The 27,013-nt window shown below is 48.4% G+C and overlaps 1 protein-coding gene across 1 annotated transcript; it reads right to left on the reverse strand.

Moving 5' to 3' along the window:
* Window positions 1–2,938: 2,938 nt before the first annotated feature.
* TGFB3 (transforming growth factor beta 3) lies at window positions 2,939–26,945 on the reverse strand. The gene is made up of 7 exons (XM_002824957.6): window positions 25,317–26,945; window positions 16,341–16,504; window positions 15,912–16,041; window positions 10,396–10,503; window positions 8,081–8,252; window positions 5,742–5,895; window positions 2,939–4,176 (listed from the first exon to the last, which is right to left on the reverse strand). Exons 1-7 carry the CDS (start codon window positions 25,666–25,668, stop codon window positions 4,018–4,020), a joined length of 1,239 nt encoding a protein of 412 aa, XP_002825003.1. The 5' UTR covers window positions 25,669–26,945; the 3' UTR covers window positions 2,939–4,017.
* Between the last annotated feature and the right edge of the window lie 68 nt (window positions 26,946–27,013).

A 27,013-nucleotide genomic window follows, 5' to 3' on the forward strand; every position in this document is an offset into this window, starting at 1 on the left:
TTTTCTTTTTTTCCCCTTTACTAATTTCCCAACAATCAATATTCACAAACAGGACTGAAGTAGAACCAGTTTTTTATTTTACTTTGTGGCTGTGCAATTTTTTAAACTTCATTTTAGAAATGTGAGCTGTAAAGAGATGTTTTATTTTTACATTTCGTTTCAGCAGATGGTGGGTCCAGGCTATTCCCAAAGGCAGCTCCCGCACCTGGGGAGCGGGCCTGTGCAGATGTCTCCATTATCAGCCCTCGACAGGCAGGCTCACTCACAGCGTGGGCCTGCAGTGACTTTAGCCCTGTATCCAGTTGCATGTTGCATACCTCGCAGTTCACCCGGATGATGCAGCACAGCCCCAGTGCTCTCCCCTCAAGCCTCTGCCCTCTCGCTTCCTCCCTTTTCCTATGTCCTCTCTGTCTGGCTTCTGCTAGAGAAAAGGTTGAGAGTTGGATGGCAGAATCCACCGAAGGATTAACTTAGCTGCCCTAGGGAGTTATCAGGGGAGAACCCAGAGTCTGGGGCTTCTTCAACAGGGCCCTATGGACTCAGTGTTGAACTCCAAAAAGAAAATTGACACCTGGCTGAGCACGGTCGCTCACACCTGTAATCCCAGCAGTTTGGGAGGTCGAGGCGGGTGAATCACGAGGTCAGGAGTTCGAGACTAGCCTGGCAAAGATGGTGAAACCTCGTCTCTGCTAAAAATACAAAAATTAGCTGGGTGCAGTGGCAGGTGCCTGTAATCCCAGCTACTCTGGAGGCTGAGGCAGGAGAATTGCTTGAACCTGGGAGGCAGAGGTTGCAGTGAGCCGAGATCACGCCACTGCACTCCAGCCTGGGCTACAGAGCAAGACTCCATCTGAAAAAAAAAAGAAAGAGAAAATTGACACCTAAAAGGGCAGAAAAGGGACTTTATTGCCTTCTTAGTGAATGAAAACAAAGATTTGGGCACACGGACGCGTTTTGTTTGCTTGTGAAGGGTGAGGTCTATGGGTTTCAGGCGAGAAGTGAGAATGCATTCCAAATGTCCCCGGGACTGGAGAGTAGTTTCAGGACCACTTTAACTATTTGCTCAATTGGTTGTGAGTTGATTAGGGGACAAATTAGAATTCCTCCATAGTCCCCTGTTGAAGTGTAGAATTGGGAAATAAGGGGTTTGGGAGGACTCACCACGTGAATCTTGTGACAAGGGAAAAGAGTATGAGCCCAGTAAAAGACATTTTAGACTATAATGCTTGAAATTGCCCTAGGTAACCAATCAGAATGAAGTCTTCCAGCTAATTTCTTACTGCACTTACCATATGCTGATCAGGTGCTAAGACGCCAGATCTCTCCCTTCATGTGTCCAGGTGCTTTCAAGTCATTTTTACTGGGACTGGACTTCACTTGGCAATAAACCAGACAGATCCTATGAGCCCTCTTCCAACGGAGGTGATATTTCCAATGTCACTCTTTACCCTCCCCCAAAACAAGCGTCGACTTTTGAAGACAGACAGTGATTCAAGTTTCTGTAGCACCTGTGAGTGATGTGTAGAATGGGGGCGCTGACTCCAGACCCCTGTCCGTATTTGTGTCTGCTGCCTAACCTACAAGTAGAGCTCTGAAGAAAAAGACCATTTGGAATCGCACCATGTTCTGTTTTCTTTGGAATACTCCAGGAAATGTATCTGGCTGCCTTGGTTCATTAGGATGAACTGCAGGCTGACGTTTTAGCGATGTGCTATAAAGTTGGATAAAAGGGAGTTTCATCTGGGGCCAAAAAAATTACTTCCCTTTTCTATATTGAAGCCTCAGGTAAGGACGAGTGATGTCAGGTATAATGCACCACTTCTCAAAATGTGTTAATAGTTTTGAGGCAACCTGGACCCTACTGCAGTCCTAAAGGTACCTCTAGAGCTGCAGCCTGAAACTGTACATTTTTAATAAACCTTTGGGGGTTATCACGCCCAGTGAATTTGAGAATGGTCCTCAGGTGAATCGACTGACGCTGGGACAGCAGCAGCCCGTGTCTGATGTGCTGAGCTTACTGCATCCCTTCTCTGTGCCCTCGGGCTCCCTGGAGCAAGATGGAGTATAATCCCGCCAGCCAGGATTTTAGGACAGGGACATAGCCCTCTGAATGATGGTGGAAGTCAGTGGGTGCCACGTGGGATGAAGACTGAGAGACAAACCCTTAGAATTGGCTGGGCATGGACAAAGCAGGGGAAAAAAGTGCCGACCAAACTCACTTCAGTCTTGGAGAACTCCGCAAGGAACAAGGGACACACATACGTACACACACACACAGGCACGAACACATCAGACACATCCTTCAGCCTGCATACTTTAGCTTCAGATAGACTTTTCTTTTACCAGTGGCAAAGTGATCTCACTAGAGGAATGTGTTTCTCAGGAGCTGCTAGATGGCCCGTCGCTCTGTGCCCGCTCCCAGATCCTTGACAAGAGGGCCATAGTCTGAAAAGGGGTTCCTGGTTAGCTCTTTTAGGCTTAGCCTGAGAGCAGAATTAGCCTCATATTTTTAGGCCATTTGCCATACACATTTTCTCTCATTCTCAACTGATATGGGTGGGGGGAGATTTTTGAAAACAGTGATGTTGGTAATTTATAGTTAGTAAATCATGTTTCCATATGCAAGGATTCACACCAGGGGATCCTGCCCACAGGTATCTGGAGGTCAAATTCGTACGTGCTTTCTGCCAATCTGAGCCACTGCCTCTGTGTCTCTGAGAATAATATACTCTGCAAGAAGGAAAGACGCACAAGCAATAGTGCAGTCTTCTCAGTGGGCGGAAGTCAGCACGGTGTGCCCCCTGTGTAAGGGGGGGTTGCACTAAACAGTGTGTTTGGTGATTGACAGATTCTCTGCCCCAGATTCTGGTTACCGCTGATTAGTAGATGCGGACATGGAATTAAGGGTAATTGAAGGATATTTATCGAGTCAGACATACACCTTAGAATAAGGCTTTTACTGTTCTAGAAACAATCTTCCAGAAGATGAAATCATCCAAGATGCCCCAAAAATATTTATTTATACAAAGATTTTGAGAGTAATATTCATATTTGTCTTTATACCTCAGTCTATGCGTCTGGGGCCAAGTCACTGTGTGGCACATGTGCAGCTTCCCCGAATGCCTCACATGTTGTAGCACCTGCTTCCAGGAACACCAAATGAACACAGGGTCTTGTAGGGGAAGTGGGGGAAGAACCCATAATGCCCCAAGGCTGCATGGAACCACAATCCAGAAATGGGCATCCTGACCTGGAAGGCGTCTAACCAAGTGTCCAAAGGGAAATATGATCGAGGGAGAGGTGAGAGGAGGGACCCAGAGGGCAGACAGGAGAGGGTTGATTCCCACCCTTTCTTCTGCATTCAGCATATCCAAAAGGCCCGATAGAGTTGATGGGCCAGGAACTGCATGACCTGGATTTTTCTCCCTGTAGTGACCCATGATGTTAATTGATGTAGAGGACAGTTTGCAAAAGTAATAGATTTGCCCTTAATCCCAGACAGTATGAGATACAATTCTGGGACTTTGTCTTGGTAACCTGTCTTTAAAAAAAAAAAAAAATGCTTGCCTTGTATAACATAATCCAGATTCCCTAGAGCAGATGTGGTACAGCAATGAGCAAATCCGACCTCAGATCTGAAGTGTCTTCCAGTCTGGCCATTCTCTGCCCTTACCTCCTCCCTTTAGGGTAGCCCAAATCCCAAAGCCACACAACATCTCGACTTGCCATCCCTTTCCTCTATCCCCATCCCCTCTGTCTGCGTCACAGAAAGTCTGTGTGTTCTGAAGAGTTCAGCCTTCCTCTAACCAAACCCACACTTTCTTTACCACCGTGATTCTCAGAGCCAGCAGGAAAGAAATGTTCCAAAAGGAAACCTCCATCTCAGCCATCTGCCCGGAGCCGAAGGTTGTGGGCTCCAGGCCTCTCGGTGAGGTTTGTTGCTTGTGTGTTTCCCGAGGAGCGGGCAGTCAGGCAGTGGTGGTTCTCTCTCCCCTCTCTCTGTCGCAGGTGGGGGTCTCAGCTACATTTACAAGACTTCACCACCATGTTGGAGAGCTGCTCCACCTTGGGGGTCCTCCCAACATAGTACAGGATGGTCAGGGGCTCCAGGTCCTGGGGCACGCAGCAAGGCGAGGCAGATGCTTCAGGGTTCAGAGTGTTGTACAGTCCCAGCACCTGGGAAGGGACACATCAGTGACAGGTTGGAAGGCCAAGCCTCAGGCCTGGAACCCAGGAAGTCTCCCAGTTCCAGGGGCAGTCCCAGAGGCTGAGCAAGTGCTAGAATGGCCACGGGTGCTCTTTAAGAGGAACTGTTGGGGGCCGGGCGCAGTGGCTCACACCTGTAGTCCCAGGACTTGGGAGGCAGAGGCAGGCAGATCACTTCAGGTCAGGAGTTTGAGACCAGCCTGGCCAGCGTGGTGCAACCCCATCTCTACTAAAAATACAAAAAAATTAGCTGGCTGTGGTGGCAGGCGCCTGTAATCCCAGCTACTTGGGAGGCTGAGGTGGGAGGATCACCTGAATCCAGGAAGTGGAGGTTGCAGTGAGCAGAAATAGTGCCACCGCACTCCAGCCTGAGCCACAGAGTGAGAGTCTGTCTCAAAAAAAAAAAAGAACTGTTGGAACCTGGTTTGGGTGAGTGAGTAGTTGTGTAGTTGCTGTTCATCCACAATGACAGAAGCAGAACAACTGCACTTGTTTGGGGTGATGAGTTGAAGCATATGACAGTTACTACACCGATAATGAAATCTCTTGGCTTTTTTTTTTTTTTTTTTTTTGAGTCAGAGTCTCACTCTGTCACCCAGCCTGAAGTGCAGTGGTCCAATCTTGGCTCACTGCAACTTCCGCCTCCCGGGTTCAAGCGATTCTCCTGCCTCAGCCTCCCAAGTAGCTGGGATTACAAGCACGTGCCACCACACCCAGCTAATTTTTTACATTTTTGGTAGAGATGGGGGTTTCACCATGTTGGCCAGGCTGGTCTCGAACTCCTGATCTTGTGATCCACCCGCCTTGGCCTCCCAGAGTGCTGGGATTAAAGGCGTGAGCCACCGTGCCCGGCCTATCTTGGCTTTTAAGAAAACACTTACATTGCTCTTCCTAGCTGGAACTGATCACTTCGGTGAGAAATGTTCTCACAAAACATTGCCTTGAGTCATTTAGTAAGTGCAGAGTGTAGGGCCCCAGACAGGATGCAGAAATAATGAGCTAGAAGGAAACATGCTTCACAAATTACTGCCCTATTTTTGATTCCCCTCGAGGGAAAGACAGACTAGTTTCAGGGGTTGTGGACTCTGGGCTATCTCACTTTCTGTTCCTAGCATTTCAAATTAGCTTTTTGTCCATGCTTCTTGTTGTCTTTCAGAGTAAGTTTTCTACATTCAAGAGGCTGGAATGATCGGAGTTCTGGTAGAAGCCTTTCTACTTCAGTGTTCCTTGCCAGCCACGTGCACATGTCTCTGACATAGGGTAACACGTGGCAGTTAATTAATTTCTATGGTACAGAGAGCTTTAGACAAAGCAAATTAAAAAGCTGGTTGAAACTATGGTAGGAATTTAAAAGGGCACAATGTGACTGAGTAGAACGGAGTCAGGGTGCCAAGATCAGAACCTTCACCAGAGGGATTTTACTCACCCCAGACCATCATTCGCTCACTCAACATTCAATCCTTCACTCATTCTTTTTAACAAGTGGCCCGGTCGGTCAGCCCCAGTGCCTCAGATGGCATGAGCCTCCTCCATACCGTGCTGTGGGTTGTGTCTGCACTGCGGAGGTATGGGCAAGGGCCTGAGCAGAAGTTGGCATAGTAGCCCTTAGGTTCATGGACCCACTTCCAGCCCAGATCCTGTCGGAAGTCAATGTAGAGGGGGCGCACACAGCAGTTCTCCTCCAAGTTGCTACAACAAAAAACATTTATAGAAAATCAACTTAAAAAGAAAACCACCAATAAAAGAAACTTCATGAATGCTCTCATATTCTCCCTTGGAGTCCTTTCATGCCATCATAGGTGGCTCTGATCAATGGAATCCCAGGTTCAAGGGCACAGGGCAGAAGAAACCAGAAAAGCACATTCATGTGTTAAAGACCAGGATCCCAAGGATGTAAGAAACAGAGATAAATGCTGCATGAGGAAGAGTAAAGAAGCAAAGGTGGCCCTGCTCCCTTTTCTATCACAAATCAAAGCAGTGCTATGAAGCGCTCCACATAAAACCAAGCACTGAATGTTATTAGCCAACTCGGCTTTGTTGAGGTTGGTTTTATTGTTACTCTCCTAATGTGCACCCAGCCAGAAATAAATTCTAAGTTTATGCAGATTGTCTACTATAGTAGGTGACTGCTGAGACTCAAACTAAAGGCCATTTAGCCAAATAAGGCATATCCTTCTATTAGAACCGTGGTTCAACAGATCACCCAAATGTGATTATCAGGCCCCTTCAATTCTGTTGCCTACAGAGATCTGTTTGGCAATAATACCCCTTGCCAAGTGGACATCTAGCCTCTGCTTTAATGCTGAGACCTAGAACTTGCTACTTCCAAAGGCAGCTATTAGCCAAAATCTGGCTTCTTGTGGGTTCCAAGGGTGAACCATGGCAGACACCATTGGTTGTCTATTCAATAACCATTCCTAACCCCCTTCTCCCTTGCGACATCCCATTACAGAGTCGAAAACACCAGATGCTCCTTTTCCTGGCCTGCCTTGAGAGTAGCAGTGGTCATGTGACCCAGTAATGACCCATCAGACAAGGAGAAGTACGCAGGGGGTAAGGGCAAGTTCTGGCAAAGATATTCGATTATTTATAAAAGTGACAGATGGAAGAAGAAAGCTTCTGGCTCTTCCCCTTCCCTCATTCCTTCTTGTCTTAAATGTGGACAAGATGCCTGAAGCCCTAGCAATCACTTGTGACCATAAGGAAAAGGATGAAAAGCCAACATACTAAGCATGGCAGACTGGAAGGAGAGAAAGCCTGAGTCTTCAGTGGCATCATTAAGCAGCCAGCCCACCCTAAGCCTGCTGCTACAGGCCTCTTGTGAACAAGAAATCCACTATGATTAAAGTCACTGGCCAAGAGCATTCGTTCCTAACTGATAGAGACACATGGAACAAATAAATCTACATGCCAGCCTTTGTGGCAACTACCTTGCCTCTCCTATACCTTGCTGTTGAGCTGTTCCCCCAACTGAACATCCCTAGTTTCCCAAGCCCAACCATCCTCGTAAGACATGGTTTCCAGATCTAAATATTTCCCAATTCGTTCTCCCCAGCTTCATTTCGGCATCCTCGGAGGCCAGATGGACTCACTCATGCTCCTTCCTTTACGTGCAGTGCCTCCCCTCCTGGATCCCTTCATCCCCAAACCTCATCCTTGAAGCCTCTGCTCAAATTCCACACCCTTCTGAAGCCCTTCCTGTGTCCATAGGTGAACTCGTTGCTCCCAGTTAAAGCACTTAATCCTTCGGACCCTCTCATGGGGGTGATCATCTTCTCCCTTTTAGTAGTTGGCATGCATGCTTTATCCTCCCCTTATAAATGAGCAGTGAAACTGCTCCTGAATAAGGGAAGCTGGGTCTTTTCTGTCTCTGTATTGTGGCTACCCAGTAATTTCTGAATTCGTTTGTTAACTTCTCTAGCTCCGATTTCCCGTTCAAATGGAGACCGTTCTATTTGCCTCCATCCAGTGGATGGAAGCAAGTGCCAGCATCCTTGGACTCTTCATAGGGAACTGAGCACTTCTTTAATGGAAACTCCTACATTAATCTCACACATACACTCTACAAGTACTTAAAACATGGAAATCATGGAGAGGCTTTGACCAAGCATCTCCAATCCAAACTATTTTAGCAACACTCCTCCTCATAGAGATTTCCTCATTTACTTCAGCCAGCCCCTTCCAGAGTTAGCCTACGGAAAAACAGTGGGACTCCCAGGAAAATAGAAAGAGATCTGTGAGAGATTTTCAGTCTTCTTCCTGGAGATGTTTGTGAACAGCATCAGGGACCCTCTGTTGAGTGTGGCTTGGCTCTGGGGCCTGACCTGCAGTAGGCAGGCAGTAGATGTTGGTTCCCATGTGGGCCCAGGCTCACCGGAAGCAGTAATTGGTGTCCAAGGCCCGCTTCTTCCTCTGACCCCCTTGGCCCGGGTTGTCGAGCCGGTGTGGGGGAATCATCATGAGGATTAGATGAGGGTTGTGGTGATCCTTCTGCTTCTTGAGGCGCCCCAGATCTCCACGGCCATGGTCATCCTCATTGTCCACGCCTGCAGAAGGGAAGGAAAGTGACAATCTCCTGTCTAAGGAGAGCAGAACCCTTGGAGGCTGCCTCCTCCACACGCCCCATCACTGCCCAGGAGGAGGGGCAGTGCAGTCTGCAAGCGAGGTGTGGGGGACAAGTGCACCTTAATTCTGATATTCAGCTGCAGGAAGGGGAAGAGCAGATGGAGAAGCCAGTATCAAAAGAACTCATTATTATTGTAAGGATGCCCACTGAAAGATGCCCCATGTTCAGATCCCCATACTCTTGTATAGAAATCTTCCAAGGGGCACAAAGCCCTTGCTGACATTCCTAGGAATCCTCATGGACCCATGAAGCATCCCTGTTACTAAGTGGGTACCTATCACATACCTCCGGGTTGTCAGTTTGTTTGTTTGTTTGTTTGTTTGTTTTGAGACAGAGTCTCGCTCTGTCGGCCAGGCTGGAGTGCAACGGCCCCATCTTGGCTCACTGCAACCTCTGCCTCCGGGGTTCAAGAGATTCTCCTGCCTCAGCCTCCCAAGTAGCTGGGATTACAGGTGCATGCCACCATGCCCGGCTATTTTTGTATTTTTAGTAGAGACAGGGTTTCACCATGTCCGGCTATTTTTGTATTTTTAGTAGAGACAGGGTTTCACCATGTTGGCCAGGCTGGTCTCGAACTCCTGACCTCAAGTGATCCGCCCACCTCGGCCTCCCAGAGTGCTGGGATTACAGATGTGAGCCACCGCACCCAGCCCCGGGTTGTCACTTTAGATTCCAGACTTAGAATCTTGGGGTGTGAGTTTCCTCTTAAAATGTGAATGGACCAAAATAACGCAGAAGTCCTACCGAAAATTTAAGGTGTCACAACTTAAGATAGCCTGAATGGGAGCCAAAGAAACAAGACTGTATAATTGTTAACATTCACGTTGCACTTAGAGTCTTTGAAGTGTTTTCACTATAAAATTCAGATGAGATAATGAAGCATATTATAAATAGCAAACAAGCTCTGGAAAGAAAATCTAAATTCATCAACCCGTTTCATCTGAAAAAAAAGGAAGACTGGAGACTGACTTAGAAAGAGCCTCAACTAAATGGAGATCGATTTTGTGAAGGACAGCTGCCAACTGTTGTCCATCCTCACTGACGACAGGAACATGAGGAATTAATTTACATAGCTACAGGAGGGGCTCGGGTCTCAGGAAGGGACACCAGATCTGTAAGATAAATGAGAGACCTGGATCACAAATCCCTTTTTCTGAAAATCTTTATGAACAAGATAAGTATTCACTGAAATGGGAAGGTTTCATCCTAAGCTGGCCTGTAGGTAAGGACTCTGAAGGTCCTCTGGGCTCTAAGGTTCTGTGGTTACAGTGTCAAATCTTTGGCTTTAAAAAAAGGCTCTAAAATAGAGCCCATGTAGGGTAAGATCACTGTCCAGCGCTGAGCCAAAAGAGGCCTGCACCTTTTCCCAGACAAGCCTCTGACCTCAGGCATTCTGCAGTTACCCAAAATGGGAATATGAAAGGAAAAGAGAACTTTCCTGAACTCCAGAGATCATCAAGGCTGAGTTCCTTGCAAACATAATGGAAAACCAGAAATGACTCTCAACGACTTTGCCACCTCTACCCAAACATCCCGGGGACAAACACCCTGAGGCTCAAAGCAATCATCCAAACCCAGAGGACCCCTGGGCAAGGTCAGGCAGGCCCTGCACATCTGGAAAGCACAGTTGTCTGGGCACTCATGTTCAGGACAGCCAAACTTAATTTCTTTTAGGGAGGGGGAAGACAACTCCTATCTGTTGAGCATTTCTGGCACTGTATTCCTTATTCATTGTCTCATGTAATTGGCTGACAACCCTGTGAAAGAGGAACTCTCATCCCATTTCACTAGGCCCAGAGGCTAGACGGCTTGCCTACACAGTTTCACCACTTACCAGAACGTGTTGTCTTCCAGAGGCTAAGGCATTCTCTAAGCTATAAACTGAACGTTACACTCATTGCTTTTGAGGCAAAGCAGAATTACTCAAGTACAAAATAGTCAGCTATCTCTGGAGGAGCTTGGTTTCTTTTCTTGAGGTCTGGTAAGGGTCTCCTGCACTATCCTGTCCCATTAACTCCCCGCCCCCAACTCACCCATCCTACCATACACATTCATTTTGTTACCTTTGAATTTGATTTCCATCACCTCGTGAATGTTTTCCAGGATATCTCCATTGGGCTGAAAGGTGTGACATGGACAGTGAATGCTGATTTCTAGACCTAAGTTGGACTCTGCAAAATAAGACAGAATTAGTGAGAAAAGCACCTCTGTGTGATGGGGAAGTGTGCCCACCACCCATGCAAGGGTGAGCCAGGGCCTCTGCTCCTATAGGCACTCATAGGAACTGAGTTCCACTGAGGGTCACAGGAGACAGAAAGTACCTCCAGAGCTCAGAGTAGACCTTCATGCGCACGTTGCCACATTCCAGGTATTCCTGTTATATTATGAATCACCAAATGGGGGCATACACTAGTGGCCATCATGCAACAGAAGTGGAATAATCATTCCCTTTCAAAGGATGGTATGAAGAGAAAATTGTCACCTACCTACTTGGAGGCAAAAGTACACAGATACAGGAAGGAAAGCAAAAATTCATGCCATCTACGTGGTTTTTGGGAGAGGGGATCATTGAGCCAACCTACTGAGGAAGGATGAGGGCAAGAGGCAGAGGGACTGGAAGAGACTACGGACAAGGAGTAACTAAAGAGTCTCCGAGCACAGAGACTGTGATTCAAAAGGCCACAAATTCAAAGGGCCACAGGATGTAATGCTGGCAAAAAGATTCAAGACCAATGCTAGAGGCAAGGTCACTTGCAAACAGGAAGCAGAATCCGTCTCAGTGGAAGATGCAAGCATTTCTACCAGGGCCATGACTGTGGGCCTAGACAAAGTGGCAGATTCTAGAAGAGATAAGCTGAACATCATGGTTACATTAGGCCATATTTTTCCTAAGGAACAAGGACACAACGAGGTAAAAATTACTTGGACGTTTCTTCTTTGGGAATCCTTGTTCGCCGTGATTGGAAGTTGGAATGTGGATTGCTCACCAAGATGAACAGCTTGGGAAGACAGTTGTGAACTTAGAAAACAGCACAGAAGAGATGATACAGAACTATGGCCGAGGGTCCAGATGACATGAGCGTGATGCATGATGAAGCTTGGAGGTGGCCAGGGTTTGGTGCCTGACATTCTGGTGCATGTAAGAACAACTCCAGCCCATTCTCCTAGTAGTTGTGGGATCATGTGTTTTGGCAACCAAAATCAAGGAAGCAGGAACTCAGTAAATGAGGTTGAGTAAAGTGAAGGAAAAAGAAACAAAATGAAAAGTCTGCACTGAGACAAGTAGTTTTACACAGAAAACCAGGTAGGATCTGGTATCATGGCAATTCTGGTGGGTAAGACTTAATTTGGGAAGCTCTCTTGATCCTGGGATAGCAGCCAGTTGTGGCCAGGTATAGGAGAGGTCATGGGGACCTCTTTGGATTCAGGTTCAGCCTCTTGGTGAGTTGATTGATTTGCTGCTCCCTGAGGCCACACACCATGTGTGTGAGCATCTGGCCTTGGGGACAACCTGGAATCTTCCTGAAATTGTGCCATCAGGGCAAACCCCAAAAAGTCCGACCTGGCCCAGCAACTTTCTCATGGACAGAAGGATACAAGCCTACAAACCTGGAGATTCCCATCAACATTAGATTGGCTTGGACATCCCAGACCTACTGGTTAAAACCCAGCCCCTTTCTTCCATAAACTCCAGAGCCTAACCAGATCTGCTCTACCCCAAGTCAGGGCAACCTCTGGGGCACACTGCACCTGCTGAGCTTGAAGATCTCTGTTCCAGCAGGTTCGCTCAGTGAGGGAAGGCAAACCAATAAAATAAGGCAGCTGAGACCCAGCTGGAGGAGAAGTGAATGGAGAGGGAGGTATGAGGAGTGCCCTCTCCCTGGGTTAAGGTAGCTGGAAGGAGGAGCCAGAGTAGCTGAAATGGGCTACCTAACAACACGCTGTACCTCCTGGTCAAGCTGGTTCAAGGCGGGCTGGAAGAGACCTGGAGTGAGTGAGTTCTATGATTCCGTGAGTTAGAAAGTCAAGGTGCAGACAGCTGTGTTGGGGAGAGTGATGGTCCAGGGGGTAAGCACGAGAGGGTGGCCTGGCTTGGCCAACAGGCTGTATCTAGATAGAGGACTTACAGATGATGACAACAATCACCAAAATGCCTGGAACTTTACTACATATCAAATGCTGCTCTAAGACTTTACAAGCACTAACTTATTTAATCTCTATAATAATCCCATAGAGCAAGAACTATTATCCCCCATTGTACAGATGAAAACACTGAGGCTTAGGGAGATTAAACAGCTTGCCCGAGATATCCAACCAGTGGATAGTAGTACCAGGATTCAAGCACTGACAGCTTGATGCCAGATCCCAAACTCTTGTTAGAGACAAGGAGGGGCAAAGAGGGGGCAACAGAGACCACCAATGAAGATGCCCACACATTCACCAACATGCCAGATGGTTGTTTCCCAGTGTCCCACCTTTCCTGAGCCATGATGCTGACAGGCTCCCTCCCCAGCCTGCTAGGGGAGGCCTGGCCCTGCCTAGCTAGGTGCTGCAGACTATATGAGCAATAGCACAAAGGTATGAGACCTGGGTCCCCAACGGCCCTGGTGACCAGAATGCAGCCTGAGTACCTGGTGCACAAGAGCTCTCAGACGTTTGCTGAATGAATCCAAGACCACATGTGTGACTCAGTTTTCTCATCAATCCACACCACCAACTGCTCCAATTTGGAGTCCTTTGTTGCCTGGTTTGAAGCCATGAACTCTGAAGAGACTCATGGGCTCTCTATAAGTACAAACCTGTGTGATGATTCCCCTGTGGGAAAGGTGGGCAGTATCTGCCTAAGTGGGAACTGAAGGTTCCAATGAAGAACTAACCTCAGAATTGGCAGCTGTGGGGGTGGTGGGTGGGGGACCCATAGGTTTTATTACGAAATTATCTTTTTGATATCTCAGGAGGATGGAAATCATTCTCAATGCAAACTTCTCATTGAGTTCTGCAGCTGTGAAAATAAGAACTCCTTCAAGTGCCCAGGGCGTCAAAGAAATCCAGGTGGAGCTGATCAAAATCAGACAGGGAAGTTAAGAGATTAATTTCCCCAGCCCCTCCTTTCTGTAGCCGTCTGAGTCAGAATTCCCAACAGAGCTGCTGTCGGCAGATCCACGTGGGTTCTCCTAGGCTCTTGCCTTCATGCTCAGTAGGAAGGACAGGATGGAATTCCTGGGTACCCTTGGGACTGGGGCAGGATCTTCAGCCCACCATCTGCCAACTCAGCCACCGGATAATTCCCCTTGGATGGGGAATTTTCTCATTTATGTGACTTGCCTGGGCTCCGTGGGCATCAAGCAATGCAAACTCGATGGCTACCGAGCCCAAGCAGGTCACGTAAGTGAGAAAATCAAGCCAGCACATGATGCTAAACAGGAACTGCCAGCCTCACTCTTGGGGAACAATAGGGAATGGTGGGGGCTGTGGGGACTGAGGATGCATACCCCATCTCAAGGGGTGGCTGGTACTCGTCTCTGATGGATGGTTATCAGGAAATCTTCCAATTTTTCAAAAACAGCAAGAAGTCCAGGTTTTATGTGAAATCTCCTGACTTAAAACACCCAAAACTGTTGATGACTAGTCAAATCGAAAACAATATGCAGGCCAAATAGTTTGTAATCTCTGCCTTTGAGCTTTAACTCTTAGTTGCCTAAAACACCAGGGACCTAGAAGGATCCACCTGCCTCAGGGACTGTGGGCATCAATATATGGATGGTCTGTGGCTTTATAGCAGCTGATGACAGGAGAAAACCCTGCCCAAGAGGAAGAGAAGGAACAGATGGGACTGCCATCTGTGACCCCAACTCAGTGAGCATCAGACCAGGCAGTACCAGCCAAGAAAAGGGAAAGAAACACAGAGGATGGTGTCCTGAGACACCAAAGTTCTAATCCAGACTGGATGACCTCGGTCAAGTCACTTCTCTCGGCCTGTTTCCTTATCTAAAATAAGAAAAGCTTACTCTTGTAAAACATGGTAAAAACCATGAAGTTCTCTCAAATACATTTTATCCTTAAAACAGCTCTGTGAGGCATGCAGAGGAGGAACCATTGCCTTATTTTCCAGGTGAAGAAAGACAGTGCGTGGATAAGATATTTGGGACATGTGAAGTTTGATATGCCTCTAGGATAGCTCTACTTGCGTGACGACCCGGCCTTTCAAACTTAACTCGCCAGAACAGAACCTGTTCTTCTCCTAGGCCCCCTGTTTCAATAAGTGATACCACCTGGATGTCGAAAAATTTAGAAGTTATCCAGAATGCTCTTGTGTCCTCACATCCCATACCTAATCAGCCTGCGCTACTGGCTACCTTCAAAATACAGAACAAATCCATATGATCGTCACATCCACTGCTACCGCCCTAGTCTCGGCCTAGACATTGCTCTCATCTGGGCTGCCGCCATGGCTCCTAACTCGTTTTCCTGCCTCTTCCCTTGACCTCCTGGAAACTAGAGGAATCTTTTAAAGATGTCAATCAAATCACCTCACCCAGCCCCTCCTCCCTGTAGCTGTCTGAGTAAGAATTCCCAACAGAGCTGCTATCGGCAGATCCACATGGGTTCTCCTAGGCTCTTGACTTCACGTCCAGTAGAGAGACAGGAAGGAATTCCTGGGTACCTTGAGTATCCCCAGCTCTGGTTATAGCACTCCCACACTTCTTATCACACCTGGAATAAGTCCTGAAACCTCGCCATGACCTGATGATGTTCTAAATTAAATTGGCTGGGCATGGTGGCTCACGTCTATAATCCCAGCATTTTGGGAAGCCAAAGCAGGCGGATCACTTAAGGTCAGGAGTTCGAGACCAGCCTGGCCAACATGGTGAAACCCCCATCTTTACTAAAAATACAAAAAAATTAGCCAGGTGTGGCAGTGTGCACCTGTAGTCCCAGCTATTCAGGAGGCTCAGACGCGAGAATCGCTTGAACCCAGATGGTGGAGCTGTAGTGAGCAGAGATTGTACCACTGCACTCCAGCTTAGGCAACAGAGCAAGACTCAGTCTCAAGAAATAATAATAATAATAAATTATATGGCCCCAGCAACCTCTCTGACCACCTCCCCTCCTCTTCCCCTCCCCAGCTCACCATGCTCCGGCCACACCAATCTGTTTGCTGCTGCTGCTAGAACAAGTCAAGCTTATTTCCACTTGAGGGCCTGGGCCTCGCTATTGCCTTTGCTTAGCACATCCCTTATTCTGATCTTCATGGGCTAAATCCTTATCATTCAGATGTCAATGCATGAATTTCTTCATCACAGAGACCTTCCCTGTTGGACCCCACCCAATCATTGTCACATTGCCCTCTTTCTATTTCTCATAGTTCCTATCCCTGTGGCTGCATCCCCAGGGCCTGGCTTACAGTGAGCATTTAATAAACATTAGTTGAGTGAATGAATGGAGGATACTCAGTGGCAAAGCTAGGGTTTGAACCCAGATCTCTGACTCCCTTAATTCTGTCCTCTTCCCTCTGTTTCATGGAGGACTAAGGGACCTGAGGTTCATTCTGAAATGCTCATCTGAAGGGTCCACCTACCTCTTCTCAACAGCCACTCACGCACAGTGTCAGTGACATCGAAGGACAGCCACTCGGCAGTGCCCCGTGTGGGCAGATTCTTGCCACCGATATAGCGCTGTTTGGCAATGTGCTCATCTGGCCGAAGGATCTACAGGGCAGAGAAAGGAGTGAGTACCCGAGGCCAGGACAGAGTGCCCCGGAAGATGTCACAATGCAGAGCACAGGTGAGGGAGCGATAGGAAACCAGTGGTTCCTGAACGCCATGGCCCTCAAGCACCTTAGCTAACTCTTAAGCATTTTAATGACAGACACAGATACAGAAACGAAGGCTCAGAGAAGCCAGGATTCAAACCCAGGTCTGCCAAACTCTGCACCCAGTGGTGACCTGATATGGCAAAGGAACCGGCTTTCCCGTCGGTGTGGTTTCTGCTCTGAGAGAGGAGTTACCTGAAAGAGCTCGATCCTCTGCTCATTCCGCTTAGAGCTGGGGTTGGGCACCCGCAAGACCCGGAATTCTGCTCGGAACAGGTTGGTTCTATTTTTCTCCACTGAGGACACATTGAAGCGGAAAACCTTGGAGGTAATTCCTTTGGGGCAGACAGCCAGTTCGTCTAGGAGATAAAGCAGAGCAGAGGGCACAGCATGAGCGAGACATGCAGGAACAGTGTGCCGCCAACGGACAGGCACCAAGTGGCCACTGTCCTGCCTCCACCTCCCTAGAGGCTGGAGGCCTCAGACCACAAGGTGGAGATACGAGGATGATTCATGATGGCCCTAGAATCACACACAGTCCTGAGCAAGGAGCAGGGTGGCCTCAGAGCTCCACAACATGGCACTAGAATGGCCAGTCAAATCTAATTGCCCCCTCCTCGCACTGCCTTGACATCTCAGTTCTGGTAAGTTCTCCAACCCGTTTTTCCTACTTTTTGAGAAAATACTGATTCTAGAAAGATATCGGCAACCTAGTAGTTTACATATCTTGCAGCTAGTTGATTTATTCGTGTGTTTGTTCATCTGGGCATTCATTCATTTATCAAAGATGTATTGAGCAGCTACTATATGCCAAGCATAGTGCTAACCTTGGGAAGCAAAACATGAATAGACACAACCCCTGCCTTCAAGGGGATTAAAACCCATTTATGCCTGGTGTTCCCTTATTGGAACGCTAAGCATGTAAGAGTTATTTATATCCTACTGCTCAAGGTCAAGGCCAAGGTCTGATTTCAAAATTCAAAAAATTGCAGCCTCAGGCTTATGGGTTAATATCCAAGGGAGGGTATTAATAGATGGGCCCAAATAACAGGACTAGAGAGAAATAATAGGACAGAGTGCCTCAGAAGATGTCACAACGCAGGGGCACAGGTGACGGGAGCGACAGGAAACCAGTAGTTTTCAGAGAAGTCCAGGAGTTGCTGCAGGAAATCAAAGGAGGGAAATGGCAAGGAGCACTTCACGAAAGAGGTGAAAATTGAGAGGATTTGAGGATGGGGAGGAAAGAAATGTTACATGGAGTGACTGCTGGGAGCAAAGGCAGGGAGGGGAGGAAATGCAAGTGAGTAAGAGGGGCCCAAAACAGCAGGTGGGAGCGAGGTGAGAAAGGCAAGATGGTAGATTGGGGTCCACCTGTCAGACTAAAAGGTTCAATTTTAACCCATTAACAGTAGGGAGTCACTGAAAGTGTTTGAGCAGTGCAGTGACATCTCAACCTTGTGTTTTAGACCCAATAAAGCAGGGCTTATATAGCAAAGAGCCCACATCATGAGCCTGGCAGAAACACAGATGCTTCCTCTGACCAAGCTGGTGTGTCACCATTGGCTCCTTTCTCTTTCCCTGACAGCACGTGCTATGCCAGACGCTGTCACCTGCTGGCCTCTTCATCCCTGTCCACAAGACGTGGGCAGCGAATGCTCTTTCTCACCCCTCTGAGCCAGAGAAAGAGAAAGAGCCTGTCTTTTCTCTGCTCCTGTACACTTGACAGCCTCAAGGTCTGAGCAGTATTAACACCCAGAGAAAAACTTTCTGCACAAATGGTAACAATAGCCCGAAGTTGAAATTCAAGCTTATAGACCCAGATTCCACACATAATGGACATGGCTGGAATGAGCTTATAATCACCCTGAGGGGTTGTTGAGGAAGTCACGGACAAGGCAGGAAAGATCAGAGGCCTGGAAACAAGCAAATGCGCTACTGATCTTCAGGAAAGGATGAGTGAGTGTTTCTGGAAATTGCCATCTGGTGGGCCTGACACTGGTTCTTAGAAAATTAATGGAACAGATGTTAGGAAAACAAATGTGTGAATGCTGTCTAATGAAGCCCTGATTAATAATTGGCTTTGAAAGAACAGATACTGCCAACGATTCCCTAAACCATTTCAGATAGAACCAAGGAGAGAAATCAATGATAGTTAAGTAATGTGTAAGTTTCAAGTTTGTAATACTCTGAATGTGGATAAGCCACTTGCACTGGCAACCCTGTCAAGGACAACAGAGCTGGGTTTTGAAGGAGCTGTTATTGATATGGCTTCAGTTACAACAGCACCTCCTGGGAGGATCACTTGAGCTCGGGAGGTCCAGGCTGCAGTGAGCCATGATTGTGCCACTGCACTCCAGCCTGGGCAACAGAGGGAGACTCTGTTTCAAATAAACAAATAAATAAAGTAAATAAACAACACAGCTCCAGTGACTACAGGAGGAATAAAGGGTAAGTCAGTGCAACATGCACCTTGCTGTAAAAAGAAGGGAGATGGGGCCGGGCACGGTGGCTCATGCCTGTAATCCCAGCACTTCGGGAGGCCGAGGTGGGCGGATCACGACATCAGGAGTTCGAGACCAGCCTGACCAACATGGTGAAACCCCGTCTCTACTAAAAATATGAAAATTAGCCAGGCGTGGTGGTGCGCGCCTGTAATCCCAGCTACTGAGGAGGCTGAGGCAGGAGAATCGTTGAACCCAGGAGGTGGAGGTTGCAATGAGCTGAGATTGTGCCATTGCACTCCAACCTGGGCAACAGAGCGAGACTCCGTCTCAAAAAAAAAAGAAGGGAGATGTAAAATGGCACTTGCTGGTGAGACAGTCAGAGTGGGTCAAAGCAGTGGGAAGCCAGGAGACGGGGAAAGTTATGAGCTAAGAGAGTTCTCAGGACACCCTAGTGGCCGTCCTCTTTGGTTTCTTCCAGCCTATCAATCATAATCTGCTCCCCAAGATGAACACCTCCTGGGGAGAATTTTAAGGTTTCAAGAAAGAGGTGGGAAAGGTCATTTTTCTATTACTGGGATATATAGATTTCCAATGATTAGAAGGGACATCAGGAGTCATGTGGCGCAACCCTCTTCAGAGGAAGAACTGACTGTCTAGAGGGTCTTGGCCAGAGTCACTCAGAAGTTAGCTGACACAAGCAACTTGACACTAGCAAGCAAAGCTTAGGACACAATTGCTAGTGATTAAAAAAGAATTGGCACCTGGGCAACATGGTGAAACCCCGTCTCTACTAAAAATACAAAAATTAGCCAGGCATGATGGTGCATGCTTGTAATCCTAGCTACTCAGGAGGCTGAGGCAGGAGAATCGCTTGAACCTGGGAGGTCGAGGTTGCAGTGAGCTGAGATTGCGTCACTGCACTCCAGCCTGGGCGACAGAGTGAGACTCCGTCCCAAAAAAAAAAGAAGAAGAAGAAGAATTGGCAGCCAGGTGCGCGGTGGCTCATGCCTGTAATCCCAGCCAGCACCTTGGGAGGCTGAGGTGGGTGGATTGCTTGAGCTCAGGTGTTCAAGACCAGCCTGGCCAACATGGTGAAACCCCATCTCTATAAAAAATACAAAAATTAGCTGGGCATGGTGACACACGTCTGTTGTTTCAGCTACTCGGGAGGCTGAGGTGGGAGGACTGCTTGGGCCCAGGAGTTCAAGATCAGCCTGAACAACATAGGGAGGACCTATCCCTATTATTTAAAATTAAAAATTTTAAAGGCTGGGAACAGTGGCTCATGCCTGTAATCCCAGCACTTTGGGAGGCCGAGGCAGGTGGATCACTGGAGGTCAGGAGTTCGAGACCAGCCTAGCCAACATGGCGAAACCCCATCTCTACTCCAAATACAAAAATTAGCTGGGCGTGGTGGTGGGCACCTGTAACCCCAGCTACTCGGGAAGCTGAGGCATGAGAATCACTTGAACCCAGAAGGCAGAAGCTACAGTGAGCCGAGACTGCACCAGTGTACTCCAGCCTGGGTGACAGAGTGAGACTCTTTCAAAAAAATAAAAATTAAAATTAAAATTAATTTTAAAAAAAAGAATTGCTGGGAGATCAAAGAAAATGTACATACAATCTTCTTGACAATCAAATTCACTGAATAATGATGTTTTAAGTAATCTGTGGAATGAATCATCGTATAAATAAATAAGCAAAATGTAATAGCACCACCTTGTTTTGTCGAGTTTTATTACTTCATGTGACCTTCTAACAACCCTTGAGAAGAATGAAAACATGTAAAATTTATCACTTGACAAATGAGAAAACTGAGCCTCAAAAAGTTAAATGTCTTTCCCAAGGTCACATAACTAGAAGGTGGCGGAGGTGGGGTTTGAACCCAGGTCTTCTGAACATACCTCATTTATTGAAGCAGAGACTCTTCAAGCTGGGAGGGAGCTGGGAGATCATCTGGTGAAGATGGTTTCATCAACAAAATATGGCAAGATTCCACTAAATGGGCCTAGAGTGTCAACCTATGCCTCAGACAATGACCCACTGCAAACGAGTTTGTGGTTCTTAAGCCACGCCTCGCAGAACACTAGTATTATTGAGAGCCGGACTAGGGGGTCCCACCTTTACAAATTAAATCTTGAGCAACTTTTTCCATTGCACAGAAAAAATATATATTGGTGAATGCCATTTTCTCTATTTTGTTTAATGGGGCAAAACATAAGCAAAGAATATTCATGTATAGTATGCATGGAAAAACCAGGAAGTAGCTGACCATGTTTAGTTAACTGCCTTTTAAAATGTGTTCAGACACCTGGGCGGCTAGGTGTGCCTTTGCTAGTATATATCATTTCTGCTGGTTCCAGTGAAGGGACTATATTTATCAGTGTGGCTGGACTTCACTATCCTGGCTGCACATTAGAATCACCTGGAAAGCTTTAAAAACAAATGATGCCTGGACCCATTCCCCAGCAGTTCTGACTACACTGGAGTGAGTGGGGTCCACGGCATTTTTTTTTTTAAGATCTCCAGATGATTGTAACGTGCAGCCAGGGTTGAGAACCACGGACTATAATGTGTTGCAAAGGGCACCATGGCTTCCAGATGTTCTGGAATTTGAGAAACCACTGCTTTAATGGTGTGAGCTTTCTATTGATTAATCTTTAAATGAATTAGACATGTTGCTTCGCTGATGGAACACCTTTAAAAATTTTGAGTTAGAAGCCCATAAACATTTTAAGCCCATGTTAAAAATTGGAATACTTCAGAGAAAGATCCAGATTTTCTGCTTTTCTGGGACATGGGAAGAACTAATCAAGCTGAACCCACAGTCCTCAATACAAAACCCAGCAAGAGCTGAGGCTGGCTGCTGCTTTGGCTGGGCACGTGGGCTCCCGGTCCCCTCCCTCTCCCTGTCTCACACACCCTACTTTCTTCTTGACCCCAAGACCAAGTGTCCTGGTGCAGTTTATCATGACGCCGTGGCTTTTCTTCCAGATCATTTGCATTTCCTGCCGGGTCTCTGTAGGCACTTGTGTTTGCCATCCCTCTAAGAAAAGTTTTGCCCTAGTTCACTGAGTCTTAAGCTTCAATGTGCTTAAGAATCCATAAGGAGCTTGTCGAAAATACAGATTCCCCAAGACTCCACCCCTCAAGATTCTGATTCTGTAAGGGTGGGTGGGACCAGGGAATCTACATTTACCTCCAGCTTCCTCTGGACCACACTTGGAGAAGTGCTGACCCCTACTGTGCAGAGGGCATAGGCCCTTGGAGCAAATGATTTTCAGAATAATTCTCAGAATAAACAAAATCTACACTTAGCAGCCAGAGAAGAAAGACTAAAATATCGAGTTTTCTCTTTGCTGAGAAACTCTGGGTTTGCTGGTTGTCTTAGCGCTGCCCTTGGCTGAAAACAACGAGTCTCTGAACAGACACAGATAATTACAAGCCAGAAGATGAAACGACACCTACATTGGTGATATCTTTGTAAGAGGGATGACAACGGAAGTAAAAAAGCTGTGTCCTTTCCCATCACGTGGGGTCAGAGAAACTCTCTACTCCCTCCCCACAGTAAAATCCTGGAGAATTAGAAAAGGGATTACAGAGTCTTGCCCATACTCCCCAGTAGAGGCTCTGCTGATTCATCCCAGATGGAATTATAAAATTCTTTCAGCTGAAAAGGAGTTTGGAAATCATCTCTAACTTTACAGCTGGGGAAACTGAGGCTCAGAGAGGTCACTTTTACGTAGCTGCGGTTGCTGAACCTGCTTGAGACTCTTCATTAAATAAAACTCCTTCATTAAATTAGGGAGAACACTTGTGGCAGTATGAATCTCCTGGGCAAAAAAAAAAAAAAAAAAAAAAAAATGCAGAGCTAAGGAAGAACAAATCCAGTTATCCTTGTGCAATCTGCCACCTGGGTTGCTAAGATAATAACTCTGACCTCTCCTGCTTGGTCCAACTTATGATTCATTTATGTTATAAATCAAAGTTCTACTGAACCCTAAAGGTTAAAGGTAGCACTTACAACGTGTATTTTACATATAAATTAGTGCTTAACTACATGCGTCCTGCACACAGAATGTCTAGGTTAGGGTCCCTGCTCTTTTTGGACAAATTACTTAAGCGATCCAGGTCTCAGTTTCCTTATCTGTAAAACAGGGAGATAAGGTTATTTAGGAAAAGGCCTTCCTCTCTGCTCTCACCTTCGTGCCCTTTCTCCCGCACTACTAAAAAGTATTTCCTCTTTCATTTTCCTCTCCAGGGACCTCTATCTCCTTGCCGTGGCTCCTACTGTCACTTTCCTTCAAATGCATGTTCACTGGGTCAGGGAAGTGGCCAGAAGTGAGGAAATATGGAACAGAACGTGATCTCATGACCTCCCAGCAGAGGCTCTGGCATCGAGACCCTGCTGTGCCCCACCACAGACATGGTGTCACCCCTGTCTGCCCTCATGAGTTAAAGACAGGCTTCCTTCCCCCACCCCGCCCCGCCGCCTTGCAAGCCCCTGATGATGGCTCTCTGCTCCTGCTCAGCACCTGCCCACTGCCTTCTTTATAATTAGTGTGCCTTGTGTGTCTGCCTCTCTGGGGTGGGCTCAGCACCTGACCAGCTGCAGGGCGGGCCCAGGTCCCTCTGCTCAGCCTCCAAGTCACCTCCAACAGTTGCAGAGTCTGCCTGCTTCCGGTTTGCACCTGTGAGCCTCATAGCATCGCGCGTTGGCTCCTCCCCAGCATCCTGAACAGCATCCTGCTCGCTGTGCTGGGTTGCCCCAGGCCAGACCATTGCTCCATATCCCCACATCCACCTCCATCTGTTGCATTGCAAGGTCTTGGTACTGCAGCCTGGAAGCTGCCCAGCATCTGTGGGGTCCTGCCCGGGCTTTTCCCAAGGCCATCTGCTATTTGTGCCTTAAGTCTGCATAAAATCAGTGTCCACTTGCACCCGCATGGCCTTGCCTCCACGTGGCTCATTCATTCTCAGCTCAGGATTCTGGGATGTGGGGGGGTCCTCCTGACTCAGAATCCCTCCTCTCTTGGACTCCTCCTGCTGACCCAGACCATGAAGGTCTGAGTCCTGCCCTCTTGCCCTGGACTCTCCTCACACCTCTCCTGCCGGCCTCAGATTTCGACCTTCCTCTGATGCTTGTGGTCACTATCTCCCGCGTTGGTGGGTTCCCAGGGAGTTGGAGCCTTGGCCATCGAGCTGCTAGGTGCCTCTGGGAACTGTGGGTCCCTGAGCCAGCCCCACCCAGAGACCCTGGGCAGGGAGCAGTAGCTCTGCATCGGCCTCCAGCCTCCGCCCCACATGGCAGCCACATCCTAAAGAAAGGCGCTCCAGGCAGCCACAGGAAGCCGGAGCGGGAACCCCTCGCCAGTAACCACAGGCTCCTCTGCCTGGCGTGGAGCCGCAACGGGGCCTTTGCACCTCCAGCCAGAGCTAGTCCACCCATCAGTACCCACTCCTGTTCATCTCTCCAGCCAGGTTCCTTTCACCCCCTGCTGTGTGCTCTGCTGACCACCTTTCCCTGCCTGCCAGCTCCATCCCACGCCCTCCACCCCAGTCCGGGAGCTGCCCACCTCCCAGGTGGGCCTGGGCTGAGGTAGTCAGGGCGGCGAGGACACCTGCTGGTAGGAAAAGCAAACAGAGCTGCTCCCGGAGTCTATGGCCCACGGAGTGGCTCACATTCCTCTTTCCTGGGCTGTCAGTTTCTCAACATCTGCCAAATTTCTCTCTCTTGTATTGAGGTTTTTAAAATCCCCTTCAGTAAACACATATGACTTCCACACGTGTACAAACACACACAGACATCTTGCCCAGAAGCCGCCCGGCTCCTCCATGCAGACAGAGCCTCCTGGGATGGCAGGCTCCGAGACATATCCCGCTCCCCCCCACCATGCACCCACTGCCACCCCTCCACCCGCTCTCCCGTGACACGCAGACACAAAGGGCGCCAGCCTCCTCTATGCATCCAGAGCCAAAACCCGCTCTCCCTGTGCCCACCGGCCTGGAGGGCGCCCATTTTGAGCACATGAATCTGTCTACTGCACAAGACTGCATGTCGCCCTAAAGTACACAGCCCTGGGAACTTTCGTGCATACCCTTCCCCTCCACACATACAGCTCACGTGGGTCTCATGGGTCACGTGGGTGGGGTAGACCAAAGGGCCCAGGCAGCAAGAAGCTGTCTCCTGCCTGGGCTTCAAAAAGCTTGACAGACATTAATTTGGGGCAGGTATTCTTCTTCCCAAGAACTGGAAAAACTGAAACGGAGACGTGTCACAATGAGTTGTGAAAAGCAGGGAGAAGACGAGGTCTCCACACTGAGAACTGTATGGGCTCCTGACAGAGCCGGCCTTCCCCTTTATGGCACCCAGATGCTTACAGTTACTGATACCATCGCATGTGCAAGAATACATATGTTTCCCTGGACAGCACAATGTAATTCCAAATTAAAATCAGTCAAGGATGTGATGTGAATTCAGCAAGCCGCTCAGCTCCAGGGCTCCTGGCCTCCCAGAAGCGCCGGCTCTTAACAGAATGGCTCTATCTCCTTCCCCACCCACCTCCCCAGCCCCAACGGAGGAGCATCGCACCTCCTGAGCATTGGTGCTGGTGAATCCTGGGGCACCCTGCTGTGTGGCCAGCACTAACTAGGCCCCCCTCTGCAGAGCTCCCAGCTCCAGTTCAGACCCTCCAGAGCAGACAACCCAGCGAGAATTTGGACTTACTGTGCTCCGCCAGCCCCTGGATCATGTCGAATTTATGGATTTCTTTGGCATAGTATTCCGACTCGGTGTTTTCCTGGGTGCAGCCTTCCTCCCTCTCCCCATGCATCTCCTCCAGCAGCTCCCGGGTGCTGTTGTAAAGGGCCAGGACCTGATAGGGGACGTGGGTCATCACCGTTGGCTCAGGGGGGCTCGTGAGCCTGAGCTTGCTCAAGATCTGTCCCCTAATGGCTTCCACCCTCTTCTTCTTGATGTGGCCGAAGTCCAAGGTGGTGCAAGTGGACAGAGAGAGGCTGACCGTGGCAAAGTTCAGCAGGGCCAGGACCACCAGAGCCCTTTGCAAGTGCATCTTCATGTGTGAGCTGGGAAGAGAGGCCAGGGGGACGGCGAGGCCTGGAGAGGAAGAGACCCCAGCAGACGTGCAGAAGGAGGGAGGAAAACCAGGCGGCCTCCCCAGATCCCAAAGACTGAGGCTTGGCAAGAAGGTGCATGAACTCACTGCACTGCGAGAGCTTCAGGACTTCCAGGAAGCGCTGGCAACCCTGAGGACGAAGAAGCGGACTGTGTGCCTTGTAGCGCTGGGATTCTTGTCCATGTGTCTAAACAGGTTTTGCTGGGCTCTGACTCCCAGCAGGCCAGGTGGAGGGCAAGCAGAGGGCTGGGAGGGGTGGCAAGGCAGCTGGGAGTGGGAAGGGAGCTGGAGTTTTTCCTTAGGTAAAAATAAATAGAGCGGATATCTGATATTGCCAAACGCCGCTTGGCGATGGGGAGAAAGTGGGTATTTTAAAGAAGGAGCAGAAGGACCATGGCTGGGTCCCAAAATCAAAATCCTTGCCTTGCCTTGAAGGAAAATAAGAAAAGAGAATGGAAAAGAAAAGGGAAAAAAAAAAGTAAAAAAAAAAAAAAAAAAAGTCAGATCACCAGTGAGTAGGTGGGGAGAGGCAGGGCCGGGCAGTTGCTGGCCCAGCTAAAGGTGGGGGCAGTACAGGACACACTTGTCTCTCAGGCACTCCATTCATGCTTTCTCTTTTGTTTACACTTCCTCGGGGGCTTTCTAAATGACTTTGTTCACGCTGCCTCTCGTCTTCATTGGCTGGGGTGTGGGGTTATATGCATTGGAAGGCAGGGAGGCAGGCCTCTGAGCGCAGCAGCCCCAATCATCCACTCAGACGCCCAGGGTCACCAGCACCTCGGCTTGTCTTCTGCCTCGGCCATTGCTTCTGTCCCCTGCTTCTCTTTAAAAAATAAAAAGGAGAAAAAAAATAAAATAGAAGCCAGTTCACGGCACGCCTGCTCCGGAAAGCTGTTATTCCTTCTCTCGCACGCCTCTTCCCCTGTCTCTGCCTCTCTCGCTCATTCCCTTGGATTTGACTCTCTGCTTCCCTCCCTTTCTCCCTCTCCCTCTCCCTCTCCCTCTCGCTCCTCTCCCTCTCTCTCACACACACACATGCACACACACTGCTTTCTCTATTTCTCTCTGCTGAAATTTTATACCTCCCTCCCATGACGTCTCTGGCCTGGGGTGGGGGAGGGAGGGACCAGCGCACGCAGCCTCTTTTGCTGCACGATGTTAATGTTTTAAACAGGCACAGGAAAAGCCGAGCCCATTTGAAAAATACTTTGCGAGTCCTCTCGTTCGACGTGGTAGCTGAACTTTTTTTCCTCTCTTGGAATCACTCCTGCTACACGTTGGCTGTTTT

Source organism: Pongo abelii, chromosome 15 (assembly GCF_028885655.2).
Source record: "Pongo abelii isolate AG06213 chromosome 15, NHGRI_mPonAbe1-v2.0_pri, whole genome shotgun sequence".
NCBI classification, from domain to species: Eukaryota; Metazoa; Chordata; class Mammalia; order Primates; family Hominidae; genus Pongo; species Pongo abelii.

Bases quoted from the DNA above. Each gene is read 5' to 3' on its own strand.
- TGFB3 (XM_002824957.6), bottom strand. From the start codon at position 25,668: ATGAAGATGCACTTGCAAAGGGCTCTGGTGGTCCTGGCCCTGCTGAAC. The intron at 16,042-16,340 runs GTAACTCCTCTC...TCTGCCCTGTAG, and splicing joins AGAGGATCGAGCTCTTTCAG to ATCCTTCGGCCAGATGAGCA. The intron at 4,177-5,741 runs GTATGGAGGAGG...GTCCCTTCCCAG, and splicing joins CAGACACAACCCACAGCACG to GTGCTGGGACTGTACAACAC.